This window comes from Centropristis striata, chromosome 22 (genome assembly GCF_030273125.1).
Source record: "Centropristis striata isolate RG_2023a ecotype Rhode Island chromosome 22, C.striata_1.0, whole genome shotgun sequence".
Taxonomy (NCBI): Eukaryota; Metazoa; Chordata; class Actinopteri; order Perciformes; family Serranidae; genus Centropristis; species Centropristis striata.
In genome coordinates this window covers 2,848,280-2,872,020 of record NC_081538.1, presented here as the reverse complement: position 1 = coordinate 2,872,020, position 23,741 = coordinate 2,848,280, and the positions used below count along the sequence as shown (strand labels likewise).

General features: G+C 37.3%; 1 protein-coding gene across 1 annotated transcript in view; it reads left to right on the top strand.

The window, feature by feature from the left end:
* Positions 1-15,845, top strand: part of tspan11 (tetraspanin 11) — a 31,884-nt gene extending 16,039 nt beyond the window's left edge. The window contains exons 4-8 of the mRNA XM_059325459.1: positions 2,858-2,932; positions 5,293-5,397; positions 7,038-7,196; positions 8,652-8,738; positions 15,144-15,845. Coding sequence (XP_059181442.1) covers positions 2,858-2,932; positions 5,293-5,397; positions 7,038-7,196; positions 8,652-8,738; positions 15,144-15,203 — 486 coding nt within the window. The 3' untranslated portion in view covers positions 15,204-15,845. The remainder of the gene's footprint in view (positions 1-2,857; positions 2,933-5,292; positions 5,398-7,037; positions 7,197-8,651; positions 8,739-15,143) is intronic.
* Positions 15,846-23,741: the final 7,896 nt, after the last annotated feature.

Sequence of the window (23,741 nt, the reverse complement as noted above, 5' to 3'; positions counted from 1 at the left end):
TCGCAACATTAGCTTACATTTCATAGCGGCGTTACAATCGTGCCAATTCAGCACATTGCAGAAGTTAGCAGAAGTAAGGATTAAAAGTTATTACAATGTAAAATTATAAGTTAGCACAACTTACAGTTGAGTTGACAAAAATCTGAATTCAGAGTTGAGCAAACTCAAAAACAAAACTTAAAATATTTAGTTTAATTGTCCATCTTAAAATGTTATCGAAGTTTGTTGCCTTGAAATTTTGAGTTCACCCAACTTTTCTTTTTTTACAGTGTAGCTTTTGATTCAAGGCACATATGAAGTAATATTGATCAAACTTTCTGATATTGAAAGGTTGGTAATTCCTTATGTTGTACTTGTTCCATAAATCCGTGGCAGTCCGTGGCCTAGAGATTAGGAAGAGATTAGGAATTGGGCTTGTAACTGGAGAGTCGCTGGTTCGATTCCCCATCTCCCCAGGTCTAGGACTGAAGTGCCCTTGAGCAAGGCACCTAACCCCCCCCTGCACAGCTCCCCGGGCGCAGTAATGTGCTGCCCACTGCTCCTTGCATGGTGTGTTCACTTGTGTGTAAAAAAGGATGGGTTAAATACAGAGGTTGAATTTCCCCATTGTGGGATTAATAAAGTAATCTTCTTCTTCTTCTTCTTTAAGTTATATAAATGTAATGATGTGCAGTGTAACAGTGTTAAAGGTCCGGGCTGTTGGTTAGACGTTCTAGACCATCATGTCGCCCACATGAGCACAAAGTTTCGGGTCTCTCTCTGCAACTACATAACAACTATAAAACAACGTAACATGGAACTCATCCATTCTCTCCCTGGTCTAAGTTCTATCACTGGATGCTGACAAATGGCTCTGACAGGGACCTTACTGTCCTCATTATTTTACAGAGACAGGGCCCAGTGGGAAAGAGGCAGGCGGGAGGTTAACGTTCACTGCCGCAGGACTATTTATAGGTCTATCTATCTGCCGTTGATGGATGGAGCAATAGGAGAGACAAAGGGGCTGCTGGTGGAGAGGTGGATGTGTGGAGGATTTGAAATCTGTGGCGCATTTTGGTTGAATACCAGCCGTATTGATGTGCTATTAATAGATTAGTTTCGGGGGATTAATGAGTGATGCCAGCGTGTGTGTGTGTGTGTGTAAAGAAAGGGTGAAGTTAGCATTTTGTGTGGGCAGCAGGCACACAGAGACTGAAGTGTTTTTTGAGATCTCGTAACCAAGAGATACCGAGCAGGCTGTGTTTCTGCGTGACATAATTACTGCAAAACAGAAGAGAACATTTTTCTAAAGTGTCTTTATATATTAATTCAGTGAGATTATTGCTTCCCCTACTGGTTTGTTTGGCCAGTAGTTTGCCGTCACTTTGTTTCCAGAGTCAAGCAGGCTGGGTAGTAGCATCTGTGTCTCCATAATGGTCTCGAGTGAAGTGGCGCTGTTGTTGCTGTCAAACTGTCGCGTCCCACTCCGCGACAGGTGGGCCTAATTAGTTGTACGTGTGTTTTGCATTGCATGGCATCGCCCATGTTCATGGGGGGTATATGAGCTGTCTAATACAGTAGTTCTCAACCTTTTTGAGTCAAAATGACCAAAAAAAGGAAACAAAATGACCAAAAAAAGACACAAAATGACCAAGAAAAGACACAAATTGACCAAAAAAGAAACAAAATGACCAAAAAAAGACACAAATTGACCAAAAAAGACACAAAATGACCAAAAAAAGACACAAAATGACCCAAAAAAAAGACACAAATTGACCAAAAAAGACACAAAATGACCAAAAAAAAGACGCAAAATGACCCTAAAAAGACACAACATGACCAAAAAAGACACAAAATGACCAAAAAAAGACACAAATTGACCAAAAAAGAAACAAAATGACCAAAAAAAGACACAAATTGACCAAAAAAAGAAACAAAATGACCAAAAAAAGACACAAAATGACCAAAAAAAGACACAAAATGACCAAAAAAAAAAGACACAAAATGACCCAAAAAAGACACAAAATGACCAAAAAAGACACAAAATTATCAAAAAGAGACACAAAATGACCAAAAAGACTAAAACACATTAACACTTTAACACAGTGGAGACAGAGCTGACTTCCAAAATGATTTGGTGACCCCCAGAAATCATCTCGTGACCCCAATTGGGGTCGGGACCCCAAGGTTGAGAATAGCTGGTCTAATAAACAGTCAAAAGTTTGTGCTTGTGTTATTTTAGCCTGAGAGAAAAAGTAGTTTTCATCTGTCTGTCAGAGCATCCTCAATGTGTGGGCGATGTGTTCACTACAGTTTACATAACTCGGCTTTGCGTTTTAGTGTGTATAATTCAACTATAAATCTCACAATAACAGCCACAAGTGTTTGGTTTTGATCACAATTTTAGTTCTAACCTACTGAGGTATTGGTCTTTATTTTTATTTGACTGCACTGATCTGATGTCTGATACGTTATATTCATTGTTTTCTTCAGGAATACAAATTGATGTTTATGCTGTGGTGATGATCCATATTTAAATCATCATGTTTTGCATAGACGTTACGCGTTATGAAGTTCATTAAGATCCATAATTGCACTTGTTTCAAGCAGCGTGGGGGAGAGAAATCTGATTCTACAGCCTGTCAAACTGATTTCTGGTTTGTCTCTTTTAGTGCATCATTGCCATCTGTGTTATAAGTGACTGATGATCACAATGACAGTTGATTAAAGTTTTTATTGAGCCATGACAAGCAGCTTTCTAACATAAAGTTAGGTGAGCAGAGTACTGTTCTGAAGACCTTGAAGCGGAAATGTTACAGAAAAGTTATTTGTCTAATATACTGAATGATCTCCTCCTGTCCTTGTTTCTCTTTCACAGTATTTCTTCTGCCTGCTGCTGATCTTTTTGATTGAACTGGTGGCTGGAGTGCTGGCTTATGTTTATTACCAGAGGGTAAGTGAAGACATCAATATGTTTTTGGTAGCAGATTGAATATAGAATGCAGACTTTTCAGATTTTGAGTGTTACAGATTGCGTCTGCCCTCTGGGTGTGTGTTTAGGAGCAGCACTAAAGAGAATAGTTAAAGCTCTGCAGTCAAACCTCTTAAAATGTGTTGTAAAAATAGTTTTTCTTCTTCAGGGCAGAGTTAACTTACCTCTTGATAACCATCTCACAAGTGTTTCTATGATTTTTGATTATTGAGTTCAGAAACTAAACAGTTGCTATGCAGGATCTCCAGGGCATCATTATATACTTTGAGGATGTTAGAAATGCCTTGTGCTTTCTAATGAATCTAAATTTAATGGCCACATTATAAGGTACACCTTGTAGTCTAGACGGATTTCAGAAAAAAGGCCTTCTATAAGAAGTGAGGAGCATTTATAGGTACAAGTCAGGAACCGGCCCACCTTACATATCTCAAGGGTGCTGAGTCCAAAAAAAATGGTTCCCAAGCGAAATTGTGAGTTTTTGACCTTCTAATTTGTATCAAATGGCCACCAAATTGCCCATCTTGCACAGTCATTGGACCATTTCCCCTTAGTTTTCTTGTAAGTAGGCAATCAAGATGAGGAAATTAAGTTTATGGATCTATAGTCTAGGGTCAGAGCAAGGATATAGTGGAGGCTCAGTGCCTTTTTTATGTATATATATATATGCAAAATACCAAGTGGAACATTTAAAAGTGATATTGATTGAATATTTATGTCGGCCTTAAAAAATGACACAAATAATGCTTAATTTCACCTTAAAAGTTGGTATTTTGCATATATATGGGGAAAATGGTCCAACGACCAACGGCCGCCATTGTGATATGCAAATGAGAAGGTCAAAAACTCAAAATTTCGCTTGGGAACCATTTTTTTTTTATTCAGCACCCTTGAAATAAGTAAAGTAGGCCGGTTCCCGACTTGTACCCATAAATGCTCCTCACTTTCACTTTTTGGACAATTCCGTCTAGACTATTGCTCGCACCAGGCTGCACCCACTCTTGCCTTCAGAACTGCCTTAATTCTTGTGTCTTTTTTTAGTCATTTTGTATCCTTTTTTTAGTCATTTTGTGTCTTTTCTGGTCATGTTGTGTCTTTTTTTGGGGTCATTTTGTGGTCAATTTGTGTCTTTTTTGGTCAATTTGTTTCTTTTTTTTTGTCATTTTTTTTCTTTTTGGGGGTTATTTTGTTTCTTTTTTTGGTCATTTTGTGTCTTTTTTGGTCAATTTGTATCTTTTTTGGTCATTTTACTTTTTTTGGTCATTTTGTTTCTTTTTTGGGTAATCTGAACTGTGCGTGTGAGATTGTGTTCAGTGAGTGGGGGTCGCGGACAACATGCATGTTAAATTGGGGGTCGCGACTCAAAAAGGTTGAGAACTACTGGCCTAAATGGATGGAGTTGCAATTAGATATTTGGATTTACAAGCTTTTGAACAGATAGATCTAAAGCAAAGTGTGTCATAAAGTGGCCACTTTGATATATAGATACCCTTATTTGCCTGCATTCTTTCTTGGCTAACGTGACCTCCGACCTCAACCGACCTTATTTCTCTTTTCCGTCATTTTTTCCCCGGTGTGAAACGGTTTCTCGGTGGTCTTTGTTCCGTCTCAAAGCACCTGACTGATGATGAGTCACTGGGTATCTAGAGTAGATCTTTCCTCTTGGATTTTTTTCCTGTTCTTTTTATTATATGTGCATCTGGGTTGTCACTGTTTGCCACCTGCACTGAGCATTATGTTCAGTGTCTGGAGTTTATCTAACACACCGTTCTAAGGATCTTGTTATCTCACAAACATCTGCCTGTCAGTCAGCGAGAACTGCAAAGAGCACCGTGCTATCTGCGGGCAAGCTCCCAGATTTATTCTAATGGAAAAGGGTTCAGCACAGGATAGAATCACTTTAAAGATAAGGGCTCTCATCCTCTCTCTCTCTGTTTCTCGTTGTCTCTGAGGTGTGTGTGTGTGTGCACGGATGCACAGACATACACACACATCAAAGGCTATATTTAAAGTCTTGTGCAATGTATTTTTCAACTGCTTTTTTCAATCGCAGCTCAAACAGATGCGTGGGAGTTGCTACCTGTCTATCTTGTCCTAATCCACCCACTCTTTCACTTTTGTCAAGCTTATCACTTTAACACTCTCTCACCTTTTTAAGTATTTTCTGCTAAACATTTAATGTGCACCATGCGTGATGAATGAAGCAGCTTGTGGTTCCAAAATGAATTTTGTTCTTTCCCCAAAATCCCCCCCCTACCTTGGCTCACACACTCTGTTTCTCACTGTGTGTGTGTGCTGTCTCTCTCTTTGTTCCTCATTTCCAGCTGAGTGAGGAGTTGAAGCAGCATCTCAACCAGACTATGACAGATAACTACGCCCAGCCGGGGAGGGAGGCCATCACATTAGCTGTGGACAGACTACAACAGGACGTACGGTGTTTACTTACAAAAAGCCTCTGAGGCTTTGTTTGGTTTATGTAAGATCATATGTTGCTCTCTTCCTTAAATAGCATCGTCAAGTATAGTCGCACTTTGTTATAAAATCGCTTTCCATGACTCAGTCTGCAGCTGCATTACATTAAGATTCAGTAGAAGAAATCTCTCATTGCCTTATGTTATCGATTAACGTTTTCTCAGGGAATTTCTCCCCAAATGATGAGTGAAATAAATAACCAGAGCTGAAGTCATTTTGTCCACGTCCTTGAGAGGAAGGAGAACAAGTCCCTTAAGTGAACAGCATGTTCTGTACTACGGGAGGCTGCAGATCCAGGACCACAGCCACAGTCCTGTGACTAGACAGAGAATATCAAGGACACGAGTTAGTAACCTTAACCTTTACCTGAAATGTGTCCTGGAACTGTAGCCTGCGGCGCTGCTGGAGCACATCACTGACGTCAATTGCAAAAAAATGGTGAAACTTTATAGAAAGGGTGTTAGCTCAACTGCTAGAGCCTGTCCCTCATGTAGGCTGAGTCCTTGGCAGGGTTTGATTCTGACCTGCAGCTCTTTGTAGCATTCTGTCGATTCAATTCAACTCAATTGGCTTTATTGGCATGACGTAACAATGTATATATTGCCAAAGCAAGCATCAGAAAAAAAGATAAGATAAGGAAAGCAATATTTACAATAAATTATTATAATTCTGTTATTCATTTTAAAAGAAAAGAAAAACTAATAACAATAAAAGAAAGCAATATTTACAATCATTGAATTACAATCAATCTATCATTCATACAATCTAACTATCTCTCTCTCTCTCTCTCTCTCTCTCTCTCTCTCTCTCTCTCTCTCTCTCTCTCTCTCTCTCTCTCTCTCTCTCTCTCTCTCTCTCTCTCTCTCCAATTCAATTGGCTTTATTGGCATGACGTAACAATGTATATATTGCCAAAGCAAGCATCAGAAAAAAAGATAACAAGATAAGGAAAGCAATATTTACAATAAATTATTATAATTCTATTATTCATTTTAAAAGAAAAGAAAAACTAATAACAATAAAAGAAAGCAATATTTACAATCATTGAATTACAATCAATATATAATTTATACAATCTAACTGTCCCAGCAAAAAAAGAAGAAAAAATAAAATAAAAAAATAATAAAAACAAAACAACCAACAGTTGTGTGTCACTCGCTGTCTCTCAGTGTGTGACAGGCAGAAACATAGACTGCTGCTAATCTAATCTACAGCTCTGTGACTCTTCCCCGAGGAGGAGCGGCAGTTTTTCCTCATCTGACCATTTTAAAAAACCTTTTTTGACGGATTCAAATTTTTGGAAATATGTTTCTCTAATTAGTTCATATTTTTTACATTTGGTGAGGAAGTGTAGCTCTGTCTCTCTCTCTCTCTCTCTCTCTAACGCATTTCCTATACATTTCGGAAAACATAAAGGAAAAAGAAACAATGATAAATAAGTAAAATTGTAACTTAAACAAATCAATGAATATGAAAACAAACCTTAAAAACTGTTGGGGTTTAACTCAGAATTTATTGATTGATTTGTAGTTATTTGTGCTTTTCTATTGTGTGACATCATGAAACCCCTTTCACTTTCCTCTTTCTGCCTCTTCAGTTCAAATGCTGTGGCAGCAACAACTCCCATGATTGGACGGTGAGCGTGTACATTTCATCAGAGCAGGCGGAGGGCAGGTTGGTGCCTGACAGCTGCTGTAAGACCATCACCCCTCAGTGTGGCAAGAGAGACCACCCCTCCAACATCTACAAGGTGGAGGTGAGTGGACCTCCAAACAAAAACAAACATATTTAGTCTAACTCTGTCTAAATGTTGTACTGTTCAACAGAAATTCTCAGTGACTGTTAGACAATATCAGAAGTGTGCATTTGAAATGTCCCAGTGTTCTGATAGTTCCCTTTTTGAACTAAAATAGTGACAGAAACAGAGAAAACACTGTAGTTTGAAGCTTTTCTCTGATAACACGAGCTCTCTGGAAATGAATAAAATATGAGGTTTTGAATGCTTTTCATGCTGCTCAGGTAAAGTTTGTTGTGTCAAAACCTTCAGTTCCCCGCCTTGTTGCTCTCAGTACACTGAAGGGAAGCTATAACCACAGAATTAAACAAAAACATATCCATATGCTATCACATACTATATTTACCTTTTTTTTTCCTCCTTAAAATAAAACTGTTGTGGCAGAAAATAGGTAAATATGGTCTGAAAATGTGCTTAAGATAAATAGGCTAACAAAGTTTAGAGATGGAAAGACTAACTTTTAGAAATAGGGAACAAATATATATTTGGAATAAGTTATACTGTAAAGAAAGGCTGGTAAAAACAGTGGAAATATTTAATCAAATTAAGGAGATGAACTAAATGGTCCCCTCCCCAACACTAACACTCACATGGATACACACACACAGATTCATGAACACGCATACATGCACCACTGCTTATTCTTTCATTATATTATTATCTTTTTTTTGTTTTTTTTGTTTGTTTTGTGTCATTAGTTTGTTGTTTATTTCTTTTCTTGGAGATCCTCATTTGGAGAATACCAGTTTGCCTTGTATATATATTTGTCTGTTTACCCTATGTTTTTGTTATTTACTTTGTGAATATATACCTTGGAAAAAAAAGGGGGGGGAAAAATGCAAGGTACAATATTGTAAAGAAAACGAAATGACTCATTATGTTTGTGAAAGTAAGAAGCCTTGCGATAAAGTATTAAAAAAAAAAAGATAAATAGGCTGGATCACACCAGCTTGAATAAACCAACATGTTTTTTGCAGGATGTCATCTTTTTCTGCTGCAGTAATTTGGAAGTTAGCCATGAAGAGATGCAGACAAAGCTTTAAAGCTTTAAAGGGTGTGCTGCAGTCACTAAATGTTTTTAAATCCCACTTAAAAACCCACCTCTTTTCTCTTGACTTCTATTAAAGTTTTTTTTCCTCCGGCAAGTGCTAGGGAATAGTGTCCCCTAGTAATCCCACAGTGCTTTTAAAAAATATCCCATCTTCTTTTAATTTATTTTAAATTAAATTTTGTTTTCTTTGTTACCTTTGTCAATTCTGTATTTTATTGCACTTTCTTGCACTTTTATGTGAAGCACTTAAGTGCGGCTCAGCCGTCTGTAAATGCGCTATATAAATAAATCTGACTTGACTTGACTTGACTAATGACATGCATGATTTGTTACATGATTTTAACGTGCAGTCTTTGACTCTGCAGGGTGGCTGCATCACTAAGTTGGAGCAGTTTCTGGCCGACCACCTGTTGGTCATCGGCGCTGTGGGAATAGGAGTGGCTTGTCTGCAGGTAGGTCAAATATGACATTAGGGCTGGGCGATATGGCCCTAAAAGAATATCACGATATTTCAGGCTATTTTTGCGATAACGATATTCTTGATGATATTAGGAAATACTTAATGTAGAAAATTTGTCTGTATAAATAAATAAAAATCTAACATGTAGTTTGAAGTGCAAATCTCAACAGTTGCCAAATACAAAAAAATACTCTGGACTCTTGAGTATGAGCAAATCATAAAAATAACCAGTTAGGGGTTCCGGGGGTATATTTTAATTAAATTTTGTAAAGGAGAATAAAGGTTCCTGTATATTTTATTTAAGGGATCTTATTTTGACAGTCTTCTTGTAAATTCTGTGGTGGATTCTCTTAACACACTGTGCTTTTATTTTGAAAGCTGCATGTGTTTAGCGACAGGGAGTAAGTAGCTTTTTGTGATTAAAACAACTTTAACCACTACATCAAGAAGTAGGAATGTTGCCAATATCATGATATGCATTTCTTTAACCATTAAAAAAACCCAACCAATATTATCGTGAACGATATGATATGGCACAGCCCTATATGACATGTTGTTCAGATTGTTGCTGGAAAGACAAAATACTGTCCCTCAGTTTTCATTCTGAGTTATATAAGCTTATATACGCTTAATAATATTTTTTGCACAAATTAGATCCTGCTTTTACCATTGTGTATCAATGCTGCCCTTCGTTGAATAAACCCCAGACAAATGGGTTTTAATCTTTCCATTACTGAAATATGTACCACCGCAGGTCGGCAACCTCGAAATGGACATTTCTTTTCATCTCTCAGTCATCGTTATCTGATTCACTTCATTCCTGTTATTTGATTTGTCCCAGCCTTAAGGGGACTCGAGCTTTTAAGCCTTACAGGGTTGGAGTTTTTTCTTTTTATGTATATATAATTCTCTGCTGGCTCTGCACCATCTCTTTGTAAATTAACTTGAGGGAAACTTGAGACCAGACAAACCTGCATTGATTCTTTCTCGTGCCATTCGTATGACTGATGTGCCATTTTAATGTCCTTCCTTTCACATGCTGTTCTGGCTGAACAGTTTTAATCAGGAACTTGGGAACTGCTCATATAAGGGCACAAGTTATCTCATCTTTTGCTGTTGCAAGCCTCGATTGTTACTGTAGACATTACCAGTCTGTGACAGAGGAAGTTAAAAATAAAGCTTTTCATTTACTGTTAATGTAATGTGAAGATCATTGTTTTTCTGAAGAGATTATACCTAACATCAGTGGTGGAAAGTAACTAAGTACATTTACTCAAGTACTGTACTTAAGTACAATTTTGAGGTACTTGTACTTTACTTGAGTGTTTCTATTTTCTCTAAATATATACTTCTACTCCACTACATTTTGAGGCAAATATTGTACTTTTTACTCCACAACATTTAGCTGACAGCTTTAGTTACTTTTCAGGTCAAGATTCAACATAAAACATATGATCAATTTAAGGTGATTAGACTATTTTTATTTAATCAAATCTTATAACAGTATATTAAGTACTTAAATGAGCCATATCTTTACAAAATTAAAACCCTGCTTACATAAAATCATCAATACAAATAATGTAATAATATATTTAGAATATATAAAACAATCTGAGTGGGTCCATTCGGCATAACAAGTACTTTTACTTTTGATACTTTACATTAGTACATTTTGATGCTGATACTTTTGTACTTTTACTTAAGTAAGTTTTGAATGCAGGACTTTTACTTGTAGTGGAGTAATTTCATAGTGTTGTATTAGTACTTTTACTTAAGTACGGGATCTGAATACTTCTTCCACCACTGCTTAACATATCGATGACGTGCTGATGTAGAACACACCTTAAGAAATAGATGTAAAAGCCAAACTATGCGAGCCTGTGTTGTGATTTAACACGTTCCAATCAAAGCAAATATTTGCTTTCCTTTTCCTGACTGTACGTCTTGTCCTTGTCAACTCTTCCAGTCTGTCTAAATGTTGGTACACTTTCTTGTCTTAATGTCAGCTGTAGTTTTGTCATTTTACTCGTGTGTCTCGTTCACCACACTAACCCGTCTGTGGTGGATTGTACTGTATGTCTTTGTGTCTGTTTGTGTGTGTGTGTGTGTGTGTGTGGTGTTACTGTAGCTGGCCGGGGCGGTCTTGACAGCCTGCTTTATCTATCTGCTCTATAAAGAAGAGGAGGAGGACTTCGGTACATTGTGATTTAGCTCTAGAGCAACTCTGGTTTAATCAACTGGAGAGACAAGGTTGGAAAGGCTCTGTGGAAATCTGATATCTGACTGCATGTTTGTCCTTGTGTGGTTGTCCGCTGTGTGGTAAATGTGGAATCTGTGGGCTATACGTGCACATACACACTAATGGTCTTTTCTGAGTGTGAAGCATGTGGCTGCCTGGCTTTGGCTGCAGATTGTTGCTCTCTGTGTGGTGATGATGGGCTGTTGTGGCTGATGAAGATGTGATAAAGGTCAAACACATCACGAGAATGGCTTGATTAATCAAAACTTAACAGCTTTTGCACAGCAATGACTCAGGCTTTCATATAGAAGTTCCTCATTCTGTAAACAGGGTGAAATGGTTAAATATGCATAGCAATGTTTTGCCTTATGGCAGTTTTACTTTAAATTCAAACCTCATGATCAGGCTTCAATATATTTTTGTAGTAAGATTATACCTAATCAAATTTATTCAGATTTTTACAAAAGTAGCTGGAGTTACTGCCTCAAGGATTGTGCTTTAGCCCAGTAGTTCTCAACCTTTTTGAGTCACGACCCCCAATTTAACATGCATGTTGTCCGCGACCCCCACTCACTGAACAGAATCTCACAGGCACAGTTCAGATCACCCAAAAAAGAAACAAAATGACCGAAGAAAAAGACACAAAATGACTGAAAAAAAGACACAAAATGACTGAAAAAAAAGACACAAAATGACTGAAAAAAAGACACAAAATGACTGAAAAAAAAGACACAAAATGACTGAAAAAAAGAAACAAAATGACTGAAAAAAAGGACACAAAATGACTGAAAAAAGACACAAAATGACTGAAAAAAAAGACACAAAATGACTGAAAAAAATACACAAAATGACTGAAAAAAAGACACAAAATGACTGAAAAAAAGACACAAAATGACTGAAAAAAGACACAAAATGACTGAAAAAAAGACACAAAATGACTGAAAAAAAGACACAAAATGACTGAAAAAAGACACAAAATGACCACAAAATTTAAAAAAAGACACAAATTGACCAAAAAAAGACACAAATTGACCACAAAATTTAAAAAAAAGACACAAAATGACCAAAAAAAGACACAAAATGACTAAAACACATGAACACTTTAACACAGTGGAGACAGAGCTGACTTCCAAAATGACTTGGCGACCCCCAGAAATCATCTAGCGACCCCAAGTGGGGCCCCGACCCCAAGGTTGAGAATAGCTGCTTTAGAAGAGGTAATTCACCATATACATATATGTTTTTTTTCTACTATGTCATCATTCTGGAAAAGCATTGTAGTTGCGATCTAAAATAGACAAGGCTGTCACAAACATTGATTTCCTTGAATAGTGACGGTCTGGAACTGTGTTTGGGGTTCCCAGATACATATATCATTTTAACAGACACCTGCCATCCGAAAGGATTTCTGTTCCTAGTCTGTTACATCATTGCTTTGCTGGATCAATACCCCCCTGTCTTCTGAAATTAGGCTTCAAACCCACAGAGGCTGTCCTTCTCATTTATCCTCTCATGTCACATTCCTCTGAGCCAAAATATTGTGTTGCTTCATATCCGTCACTGGTGGTGTTGGTGGAGGAGGAAAAAAAAAACCTCGCCTGAAGAGAGATTGTGATGAGTCAATACACAATGCAGACTTGCTGGATGAGGCTTTCTCAGAGGGCTTTTAGAGACTCAAAGATTGAATCTGGGCACTTGCCTGTTTATCCATCAAGCCTGGCAGCCCAGCGGCTCAGGTCAATATCACATCCTGCTCTTCTTTATTTCTGGACCGTTTCTGTAGTAGTATGTTACTGTATATAGTGAAGCATCAAGCTTCTGCAAATTATGTCTTGTGGTTCTTTAAAGTTCAACTCACATTTGTTTTTTGTTTGTTTTGTATCAGATTATGATCATGTATCAGGGCTGTCAATTAATTAAAATAGTTAATCACTATTATCATATGATTATTCCAATAATCCAGAAATCACTGTGAATTAACCAGAAATTAGTCACACATTTTTTATCTGTTCAAAATGTACCGTCAATAGAGATTTTTCTAAGTATTTAATGCTTTTATCAGCATGAGAGAAGAGAATATGTTTACTTTATGCAAATGTGTTGTTGGAAATCAATCAACAACAAAGTAGTTAGAGGGCTATGCACACAGATATACTCATAGAACTGGAGTTATGTCTAGAGACTAGTATTTCCCACTGCTTGTCTGCAATCATCCCGAGGTACCTGATTGCTGAGTGAGGTCTCCGTTGAGTGTAACCATCATAGTCAGTCCCAACTCCTCCACTACTTGTAATTTCTAGTCTTTATAGAAGTTTATCTTTGCTATGATGTTGTCTGTCAAACACTATATATGGGTGGTTGACGTGATGCTCAATTTTTGTGTTCCCAGTGACAAATATTACTAAAAATAACAATGAGTATCGTTCTTCAACTATGCAAATATTCTGTTTTGAACATGACATTTGTCCACCGGTGCAACTGTCCTAGGTAGCATTACTTATCTTAAAACAACTGTAATTTAATGAAAATTTTATCTAAATACATTAAAATACTTGAATGCATGTCATACGAGTGTTTACTTAATGAATCTAGAGGATATAAGTGTTAAGGTCCCTATGTAGAGTTATTATGACACATTACATTTTGTCCGCAAAACTGGTGTCCTCCTGGAGCAATGCCATTATGTAGATATAAAACAGGCATTAATGTGACCACCCCATTACTGAGAGGGGTCCTTCCAGAATCAGGAAGGACAGAAGACATCTCTGGAGCAGGTGTTATATATAACAGTGCAGGGCTACTGTACACAACCAATTCATATAAACTCACATAAGCCCTACCTAGTCAGCTTTGTTTGTGCTGCCATGCTTCCCTTATGGAGACTTTTGAACTCACAGTTCAGCAATTGAGCCTTTTCTGTGTTCAACCATTTTTATCAGATATTGCAGGTAGAGTTTCACTTTGAACTTAAGATAAGATATTCCTTTATTGGTCTTATCTTAAGTAATAGTAGCAATATAATTGTCTTAAGTTTAACTTAACTGACTGTGTATTTTTGAAATTAGCATCATGAAGATGATAATCAGATAAGAGTTTCTGTGGTCAACATTAGCAGTAAGGCTTAAGTCAGGGGTGTCAAATTCAAATACACAGTGGGCCAAAATTTAAAACTTGGACAAAGTTGCGGGCCAACATTGATATTTATTGAAAAAATTGACCTAAACAAGTCCAAACGAAATGGAACAAGCAAAGCTTGATATAACTTAATATTGCAAAATCGAATATCAAACAAAACAAACAAACACATCAATGGCATTCATTTCTTAAATAAAACTTAAATAAAAATCGTATGTCCCTTTTTTTTTATATGTGGCCTTCTTTAAATTTAAATTTAACAGTAATCTTTTTCCACAGGCTAAAAAAAAATGTAAGAATAAAATAACAATAATAAACCAAATGACTAATAATAATATCCTTCAATGAATGTGCAGCCATTCAAGCCTTGGACTAGCAAGAAAAAGTGCATAAAGACAACTTTAATTGTTGCTCAGTTTGCTACACACTGATCTACTGTGTTCAAGCCAAAACACCAGCAGAGCATTCTGGGATTTGTAGTATTATTTGCGCTGTATAATACCGGCGGGCCAGCTCTGGTTGTCATTTGGGATTTCCTCGCGGGCCAAATATAATTATACTGCGGGCCAAATTTGGCCCACGGGCCAGAGTTTGACTACTCTGGCTTAAGTGATGGCTCTGCTTTTTGGATACATTCCTTTTTTTTAAGCCATTCCAACATTGCTTTAAATTGAGTTGGTGACAGTTAATTTTGTGTTAAATTTACTTTTAGAGCCTTCGTTGTGAAGAGAATGAACCACTCAGATTAATATTTGTGCATAAGTCTTCTTGTTCTTTCCGCCCCTGCCCCCCTTTTCGCCGCTTCATGTTGTTTCTGCTTGTGCGAGCCTGTGCACACACATGTTGCTGCAATAACGGCTGCTTGTCTCCCGCCGTCTCCACAGTAACCAGCTACATATTTTTTCAGCAGCATCACCTTTAACCCCTCTCTGTCCCCACAGTCAGTATCATTCAAGCTGCAGGCTGCAGTCGTCCGTGGTGACGTGGAGCAGCCCTTGTTGACCTAACACTTCCTGTTTTCAGGTCTGTGGGATGGTGTTCACCAGCTGCTTGTACAAAAGGATCAAGATGGAGCCTTACTGAGCACAGCAGGCCCACCACGCACCATCTCCAACAGGCAGATGGAGCAATGACCTGCTGACACCTAAACTCCAACCTGTGAACCTTGAACTCTGACTTGGTGATTGAAGCCAAGTGCACAGACAAAAAAATTGTACCATTGTCAACCAGGCTGATTTTTGGTTTCTTTTGTACAATATTGTACGTTACAAAGTACTTCAATCCAGGCTTTATACACTTCTGACACCTGGCTGCAATATCTGCCTCCTGGAGCTACAGTACAGGCCAAAAGTTTGGACACACACCTTCTCATTCAATGCGTTTTTCTTTATTTTCATGACTATTTACATTGTAGATTCTCACTGAAGGCATCAAAACTATGAATGAACACATTTGGAATTATGTACTTAACAAAAAAAGTGTGAAATAACTGAAAACGTGTCTTGTATTTTAGATTTCTGGATTTACTACCTCAAGGATTGTGCTTTAGCCCAGTAGTTCTCAACCTTTTTGAGTCACGACCCCCAATTTAACATGCATGATGTCCGCGACCCCCGCTCACTGAACAGAATCTCACACGCACAGTTCAGATCACCCTAAAAAGAAACAAAAAGACACAAAATGCCTGAAAAAAAGACACAAAATGACTGAAAGAAAGACATATTTACATTATAGATTCTCACTGAAGGCATCAAAACTATGAATGAACACATATGGAATTATGTACTTAACAAAAAAAGTGTGAAATAACTGAAAACATGTCTTGTATTTTAGATTCCTCAAAGTAACCACCCTTTGCTTACTAGAATATAAGACATGTTTTCAGTTATTTCACACTTTTTTTGTTAAGTACATAATTCCACATGTGTTCATTAATAGTTTTGATGAATTTACAATGTAAATAGTCATGAAAATAAAGGAAACACATTGAATGAGAAGGTGTGTCCAAACTTTTGGGCCTGTACTGTACATGTCTGTTTGCATCATTGCCTTGGCTCAGATGCATGTTTTAGTTTGAGCAGGATAAAAGAAAGGGACACTTACTCACAATGCATTCTACTTATGATGATCCAAATTGCAAATGAAGAAAGCTAATTTTTTTTTTGGTTGTGTATTTTGTTATAACACAATGTGCCTCTTTCACAATTCTGCTGGTAAAAAATAATGTATTCATTCTGTGCCTGAAATCTTAAAGGGAGCTGACAATGCACTGTGATCAACAGCAGCAAGTGAAATCTAGTTTACTATCTTTATATTTGTAGTTATGTCTATATTCCTGGAAAAAAAAGCAGCACTGAATGTTGAACTGATAGTTATTAGTATTAAGTGTATCACTACAACATGAAGAAATTCACATACAGTCTAATAAGTAAAGGAAAAGTAATTTTCTCTCCACATCCCTGAAATTATAGCTCCACCTAGTGCCTGCAACTTGTCATACACTATAGCGTGGGTGATATTACTATATGCCACACTTTAGAATTTCACTAAATAAATCAGCTATTTATCTTAATGTGACACTTAAATATAAATGTCACATGGATTTTAACATTTACAAACATTATCTCCACTGACTTTTCGACTTGTTTTCATCCTTTTCTTGATACTGAGGTTTCATTCTTTACAGTGAAGAAGCTGACCTTTGTGAGAGCTAAAGAAAGCAAAGATTGTTTTTTTTTTTTACTGCCTAATCCAGCACTTGTCATCCCTTTTCCCATTAGCCTTTTAGCCTTTACTCATGGAACAATGAGTGGCCTTGTTGCCACTATACTGCAGACGTGATAAGTCTCATCATGGCTGTTATGGATTATGAAGTAATAGAAAAAGATTCTCTGTGGATACAGTTCCTGTTTCAGAGATCAAAAAATGAAATATTTGTTTGACCTTTTTCCATTTATACCACCTGCAACACCATGGCCAAGACTCAATACTGTGTAAAGCCTCCTCCTAGGCTTTGTGTTTGTTATTCTCCTCTGATTGACCTACAAATGAAGATGTAGATGGGTGATGATGAGATAATAATATGACATTGGCATGTGCTCCAACTACTGACTGTGCTATTCAAAATATTGATATAAAACATATAAATAAATGTTTTGTTGCAATAAGAATAAGACATTGCATTGTGTTAATGAAGCCAAATATTTAAAAGTTGTTTTAGAGAGTTAGCCAGGAAGCTATGATTACTGTTTGGCAGCACTCTAGCTGATGAGATTATGATCACGGGGCTTTCAGAAAGGTTTGTTCAGGTTATTTATCTGGGCAAGAATCACAAGTTTATCCCAGAGGGTTTTACAGTTTATAAACCATATCAGACTTCTCCATGCACTATATAATTCAAGGGCTTTGTCATCTGAAGTACTAAACCACTAGAGGGAGACAAAGATTTTCCATTTGCAGTAGTACAGGCTTGTAATGCAATTTATCATGTCAAATAATCCTGCTGTTTTGTTAAATCTCACCAAATTTAGCAACTCCGAGCTCATGTGATGTTCACGATGGTTTTCCCTCATGGCAAATAATAATCTCATGGATTGTCTTATCCTGCTGTGACCCTGCGTCCTCATATGTGGACATTTCATTTTAGCAGGGGTGTCAAACTCTGGCCCGCGGGCCAAATTTGGCCCGCAGTGTAATTTTATTTGGCCCACGAGGCAATACCAAATTATTATATTATTATTATTGTACTATAAAAGCTGACCCGCCGGTATTATATGGCGTATTTACCGATAATACTACAAATCCCACAATGCACTGCTGTTGTTTTGGCGCGTCAATCAGGACAGGACCCAGAAACGCTCCTCTGTGACAGTCGTCATAGCAACCTCAAGCTAGAGCTGTCTCCCAGCTACCCCTTCGCAAAAATGGCGAAAAAGAAAGGCAGAATTTATTAACCTGTTGAAAAAGTTTATTTTGATATTTAAATCAGAAGGATGCAAATAGAAAAGAGGCATACGATTTTTATTTAATTTTTATTTAATAAATTAATGACATTGATGTGTTTTTTATTTTGAAATTTGATTTTGCATGTCTGCACTATTTAGTTATATATTGTATGTTTATAAGCGTTGCTGGTTCCATATTTAATGTTAAAGCAAAACATGTTTGGTATATATTAAAAGGTTTATTTGTTCAATGTTGGCCCGCGATTTTATTCAAGTTTTACATTTTGGCCCATTGTGTATTTGAGTTTGACACCCCTGCAATAGACTTTTACTATCGTTCTTCCAAAGAGAGGGTGTAGCTGTAAGGAAATAAAAAGTATTAATTGTGTTATACAGTAAAATTAAAGAGATAAATCAAAGACAATGCTTAGTTTTTGTACTCATCAGGTCCTACAAATCCAAAATATCTAGGAGAAACAATACATACCAAACAAAAGCTTGGGTCTCAGGAGGTTAAAGTGTTTGTAAAGATTCTATTTTGACACCTCTGATCTGTTCAGGCCTCACATACCACTCTCCTACCAAGTAAGCTCTGGTTCATGAATCATTCCAGTTCAGGATCCTTGGTTTTATCAAGCTAACCAGCCAGAACTTCCATCAGTTTTGAGTGGAACCAAGCATGCACCGTCAGTGGAGGGCGTTGCACAACACAATGCACAACAAAAGTTGGCGCAATATGGCTTTGATTTGATCCAAAAAACAACTATTATTGATTATAGAAAGTTCATTTCTCACCTGATTTCTCCATTGTGAACTTTCCCATCCTCTCTTTCCAACCTGTCCCCTGATGTTATCATGCTTCAGGACAAGGAAAACCTGAATTTTTTTGATTCAAGCTGGGAACCAACTTTTCAGGTTCCGAGCTAATTTATTATGTAACGAAAGGTGCTGAATGGTAAAAAATTAGCTGCACGAAACAGAATGTTGCCCGTTCCACGTTGTAGAAAAAGGATAACACACCTGCCAAATCTGAACAAAGAAGTTTGATATAGACAGCATGTGTGTTTTTCTACCTGTGAGAACTCAACCTTATTGAATTGTTTAATGCTAGAAAAAAATTCCACTTCACGTCCAGTTCGATTTTTCGAAATGGTCCCAATCATTCCCGGCCCGTTTTTACAGCCAGAGTTTCGTGGGAATCTTTAAAATCTGTCTCTTTGAATTTGCTTATTGTGTGTGAACTGTTGTGCAAAGTTAATACAAAGTCGTGCAAGATAATGTAAACTGGAGATCTCAGGTTGAGATTGGTTACATTATCACAAAGTGTGTGGGCTAAGAGAACATTGTGAAAGCACTTGTTACGTGTGGGGTCTCCCACAATTCCACATCGGAAAATCTTGCAGGGTTCCCAGTTCAAACCACACTTATTCATTATGCGGAGCTGGTGCAGTTTTGTGTGGTTTTTAGGGACTCGTTGAGGCAGCGTCTCCATTTATTAAACACTGTGCCATGCACATAGATTGCATGTGCGTGATTGTTTGTGCTATATTGTTGCATATGTGACCTAACTATTTGTCATTGAAGCATGACTTTTTTCTTCTTCTTTGCTTCCCCACAGCTCTAGATTACTTACAAGACACTGTGTCGGTTCAGAGCGATCTATCATTGTCACCCATTTAGGAAAAAAGGGCAAAAAGTTTTAAAAGAGTTTGGATGTTCTCCAACAGTTCGGCTCCAGTGAACCCATAGAGTCTGTCAGTCCCTTTGTCTTCATCAGCTATAGGAGGATGGCTCTCATTTCCTGCAGATGTCACACATACTGCGATGCAGAAAAAGGGCACACTGATACTGACAAGATAGAAACACACTCACACAACTCTGAGGTTGTGCACATTAGCATGCGGTTTACACCCTTTGCCAGAGGAGACTCATGAGGGAGAATTGGGAGCAGCTGGAGATTCACCGCTTCCATGTGTTGAGGCCTCACAAGCACACATGCATACACACATTCTTACACCCTCCATCCTTCTCACATCGTAGCTGTAGGGGTGATATTTCAAGGGACAGCTCAAGAAGTTACCTAACAACACATGTTGCAATACTATTTATCTGTCCACTTTGAAAGTGTGTTGTGCATGTGCAGAGATTAACCCTATAAACCCTGAACCATGAATTGCCAGAAAATTCAATTTTTGTAAAAACTGAGTGCTTATTAACCTGCTGACGAATTTTAAGAAATAAATAAATTGCATATATGAATTCTAATTTGTATCATATTTGAAACATCAGGTCTTTTTGTGCATTTTGTTGCTCACAAAGTTTGTTTTTCTCGAACTAACAAAAACATATAAACCCTAACATTTTTAACCTATTAAGACTTTGACTTTTCCTTTTTCCTCAATCATGCAAAATACATATTTTTTCCATATAACACAACATCATACATCTGCAGATATGAAGTTTTTTAATGCAGCAATGACTGATCCATTCGTGGAACCTGCATATCATTTTTGCTACATCTGGTATTTTTGTGCAATTTGTTGCTCAGTTTGTTTATCTTCAACACATGTATACATCAGGTTTTTGATGATGTAGAGGTCTCAAAAATAACTGTATCTAATATGATACACTTGGCTTTATAGGGTTAAGTAGAATACAAGCAAATCGTTCCAGAAATGAGGAAAAACAAATTGTAGTGATGCCTCACAGTCTTGTAAATATCCTCTTTCATGTGAGCGGGCCATCACACACTTGATTTATGTTTTTTTTGTGTGTCTTTAAGGCGTCTTTTGAGCTCTCGTAAAGCGTATTCTGGCACAACATCGCTATTGTCTCAGTAAGTGCACCTGTGTTCAATAACATGCAGGAAAACTTCAGGCCTTGGTTGTGGTGATGGAGTAGTGCGGTGCCTTTAGCATATTAGATGTGTGGGAAAAGACTTCTGTAACACGTTTTGTGCTGAATCTAACAAGCCTGTAGTTGCACAAGTCTGGTTAAAGATTCATTGTGTTAGCATGGTCCTGGAAACCGCCTCTGTGTACATTACAATCACCAAGACAATAACTGTCTTGTGCTGAACTGGAACCAGGATTACATCAGTGTCCAAGGCATTGGTCTTTGTCTGGCCATTGTTGAGTAGAGCTGCCTGGAGCCATGTGAACATACAGACAAAAAATGTCAACACTTTGCGGAAAAGGACTTTGAAGTTAAGTTCGTCACAGTTGCAGACAATGCTACAAAGGTGGGTCGGATTAGGCTGAATGTCAGTTAGCATTTGGCAGCTATTAGAGGGCTCTGGATCTTCTAAGCAACATTAAAATCAGCCAAGGTCCAAAGGGTCCCTGTCCAGTGTTGGCAGTGTTTAACTGCTCACAACCTACACTGCAAAAAAAGAAAAGCTGGGTGAACTCAAAATTTCAAGGCAACAAACTTCGATAAAATTTTAAGTTGGACAATTAAACTAAATATTTTAAGTTTTGTTTTTGAGTTTGCTCAACTCTGAATTCAGATTTTTGTCAACTCAACTGTAAGTTGTACTAACTTATAATTTTACATTGTAATAACTTTTAATCCTTACTTCTGCTAACTTCTGCAATGTGCTGAATTGGCACGATTGTAACGCCGCTATGAAATGCTAATGGCTACTCTTGTAGCTGTAACAAGCAGCGCCGCTAGCATCAGTTAGCCGCTAGCATCTGCTAGCCACTAGCATCAGTTAGCCGCTTTCGCTAATGAATTTCACCGCTTTCCCGCATTTCACAACAAAGAAATAAGAGTTATCAGAACTATTGTCCCTTGTTGTGAACCCCAACTTAAAGATATAAGTAACAACAACTCACAAACTTGTTTTTGAGCAGACAACTGGCTTCCTTTGTTGTGCTAACTTACTTTATTGCCCTTAATGTCAATAATTTATATTTCAAAGTTTTACCAACTTAAATCACTGTTTTAGGCCAAAAAATACAAGTTGGCTTTTTTGCAGTGTAGCTCCAACAGCATAGCTACATTTGTGACTCATTCTCACTTTATAATATGAAATTTAACGATTCAAGTCCAGGCCCGGTTTGGTATGGATCAGACCCAGTTCTTCACCAGATGTGGTTTCTAAATCTACCTTGACCCTCTGACTCACCTCTCAAAGAGTTTGCAGCAGTCCTGCAACACATTGCAGTGGCTCTGGCCATAAATGTGTTTGACAGATTTCTACAGGGATCAAAAGGGAAAGTAGGGAAGGAGATGGCGTGTGGAGATAACTTCAACACTGGACGTCAGGGCTTAGGAGCCTGAGGACCAGCACGGCAAACACAAAGAGAAACTTATCTGGCCTTATTGAGTAAAGATTCTTTTATTTGGCATTTGATGACTGAGGTGCTAACATGGACCTACGCTACTTACTTATTCCTTATTTCTTATCTAGCTCTTTGTGTGTCTTCATGTTTCTCATGGTATTTTTTTTTTTTTTTTTTTAAACATTTGTTTATTGATTTTTCAGTGACATAACAAAATCAAGAGATGACATTACGAGAGTCAAAACAGTGTCAAGTGTAACAAGTAAAATAATAATAATAATAATAATAATAAAAATAATACATAAAAATAAAATGAAATCAGATAAGGAATAACTAATAGTAAGAAGAAATTACCAAAATAAATTAATAAATAATTAAATTTAAAAAAATGGAAGCGAACAACAAATACACAGAACAAAACAAAAACACAAATAGGTCACCCACTGCTAAATTTAGGTCTAATAATATGTTCACTTAAGCAGAGATAAATAAAAAACATTCCCAGCATGCTACAAAATCACACAAGAAAAACTCACAACTAACTCATGGTATTTTTCTAACAGTGCAATTTCCCTTTGAGATTCCTGAAGTAATCTATCATTCATGCATTTGCTACATTTGTGGAGGTTCCTTTTGGTTGTAAAGGTCTTACACACTAAATCAACAGGAAATCCCTTAACTTCACCCTGAAAATACAGTCAAGTGCTCTTTTCCTCAACAAGTTAGACTTTTAAGTATTTAATGTCTTCCTATGTGTGTCTTGCTAGTGGTTTTCAGGATAACTTCAAGTCTTAAAACAGCCTTTCCCAACCAGGGAGTCTGGACCTAAGTGGAGTGGTTGTGAAATGATTAACAGATTAGGAAAACAGAAAAACACATTACAGAATTACTGGAACATTTTACATCTTATGATCCAGACAGAATGTTTTTTAAAGTTTTGTTGAAATACCTGCACATAACCCAATCTCTGACTAGGCTTTGCAAGTAGATACAACTTAATTTATGGAATACTGAGCCAAAAATGGCGCTTAGCATGATACCTGGATATGCTGATGCTGCCAAGTTAGCTTCTATAATTCAAGGTAAACCAAGAACAACTTCAGGGCTATTTAAATGTACACAGGGCCATAGATACACATTGCTATGCTACTACCCTGTTGGCAGGTCACTGTGGTTGCGAATTGTTAATCACAAGTTTGGCACGCTGTAAAACGTGCCCTGCTTTTCATCTAATTTTTACTTAAAATGAAGAAGACTTGAAACTAGCGATGGAGCCCCTAAACTCATTAGATAAACGTTTATTGAGGAAATAAATCAAGTGAGAAGTACGTTCTTTTTCTCATAGGCTTCTTTAAGATATATTTTGATATATTTTACTTTATTTTATT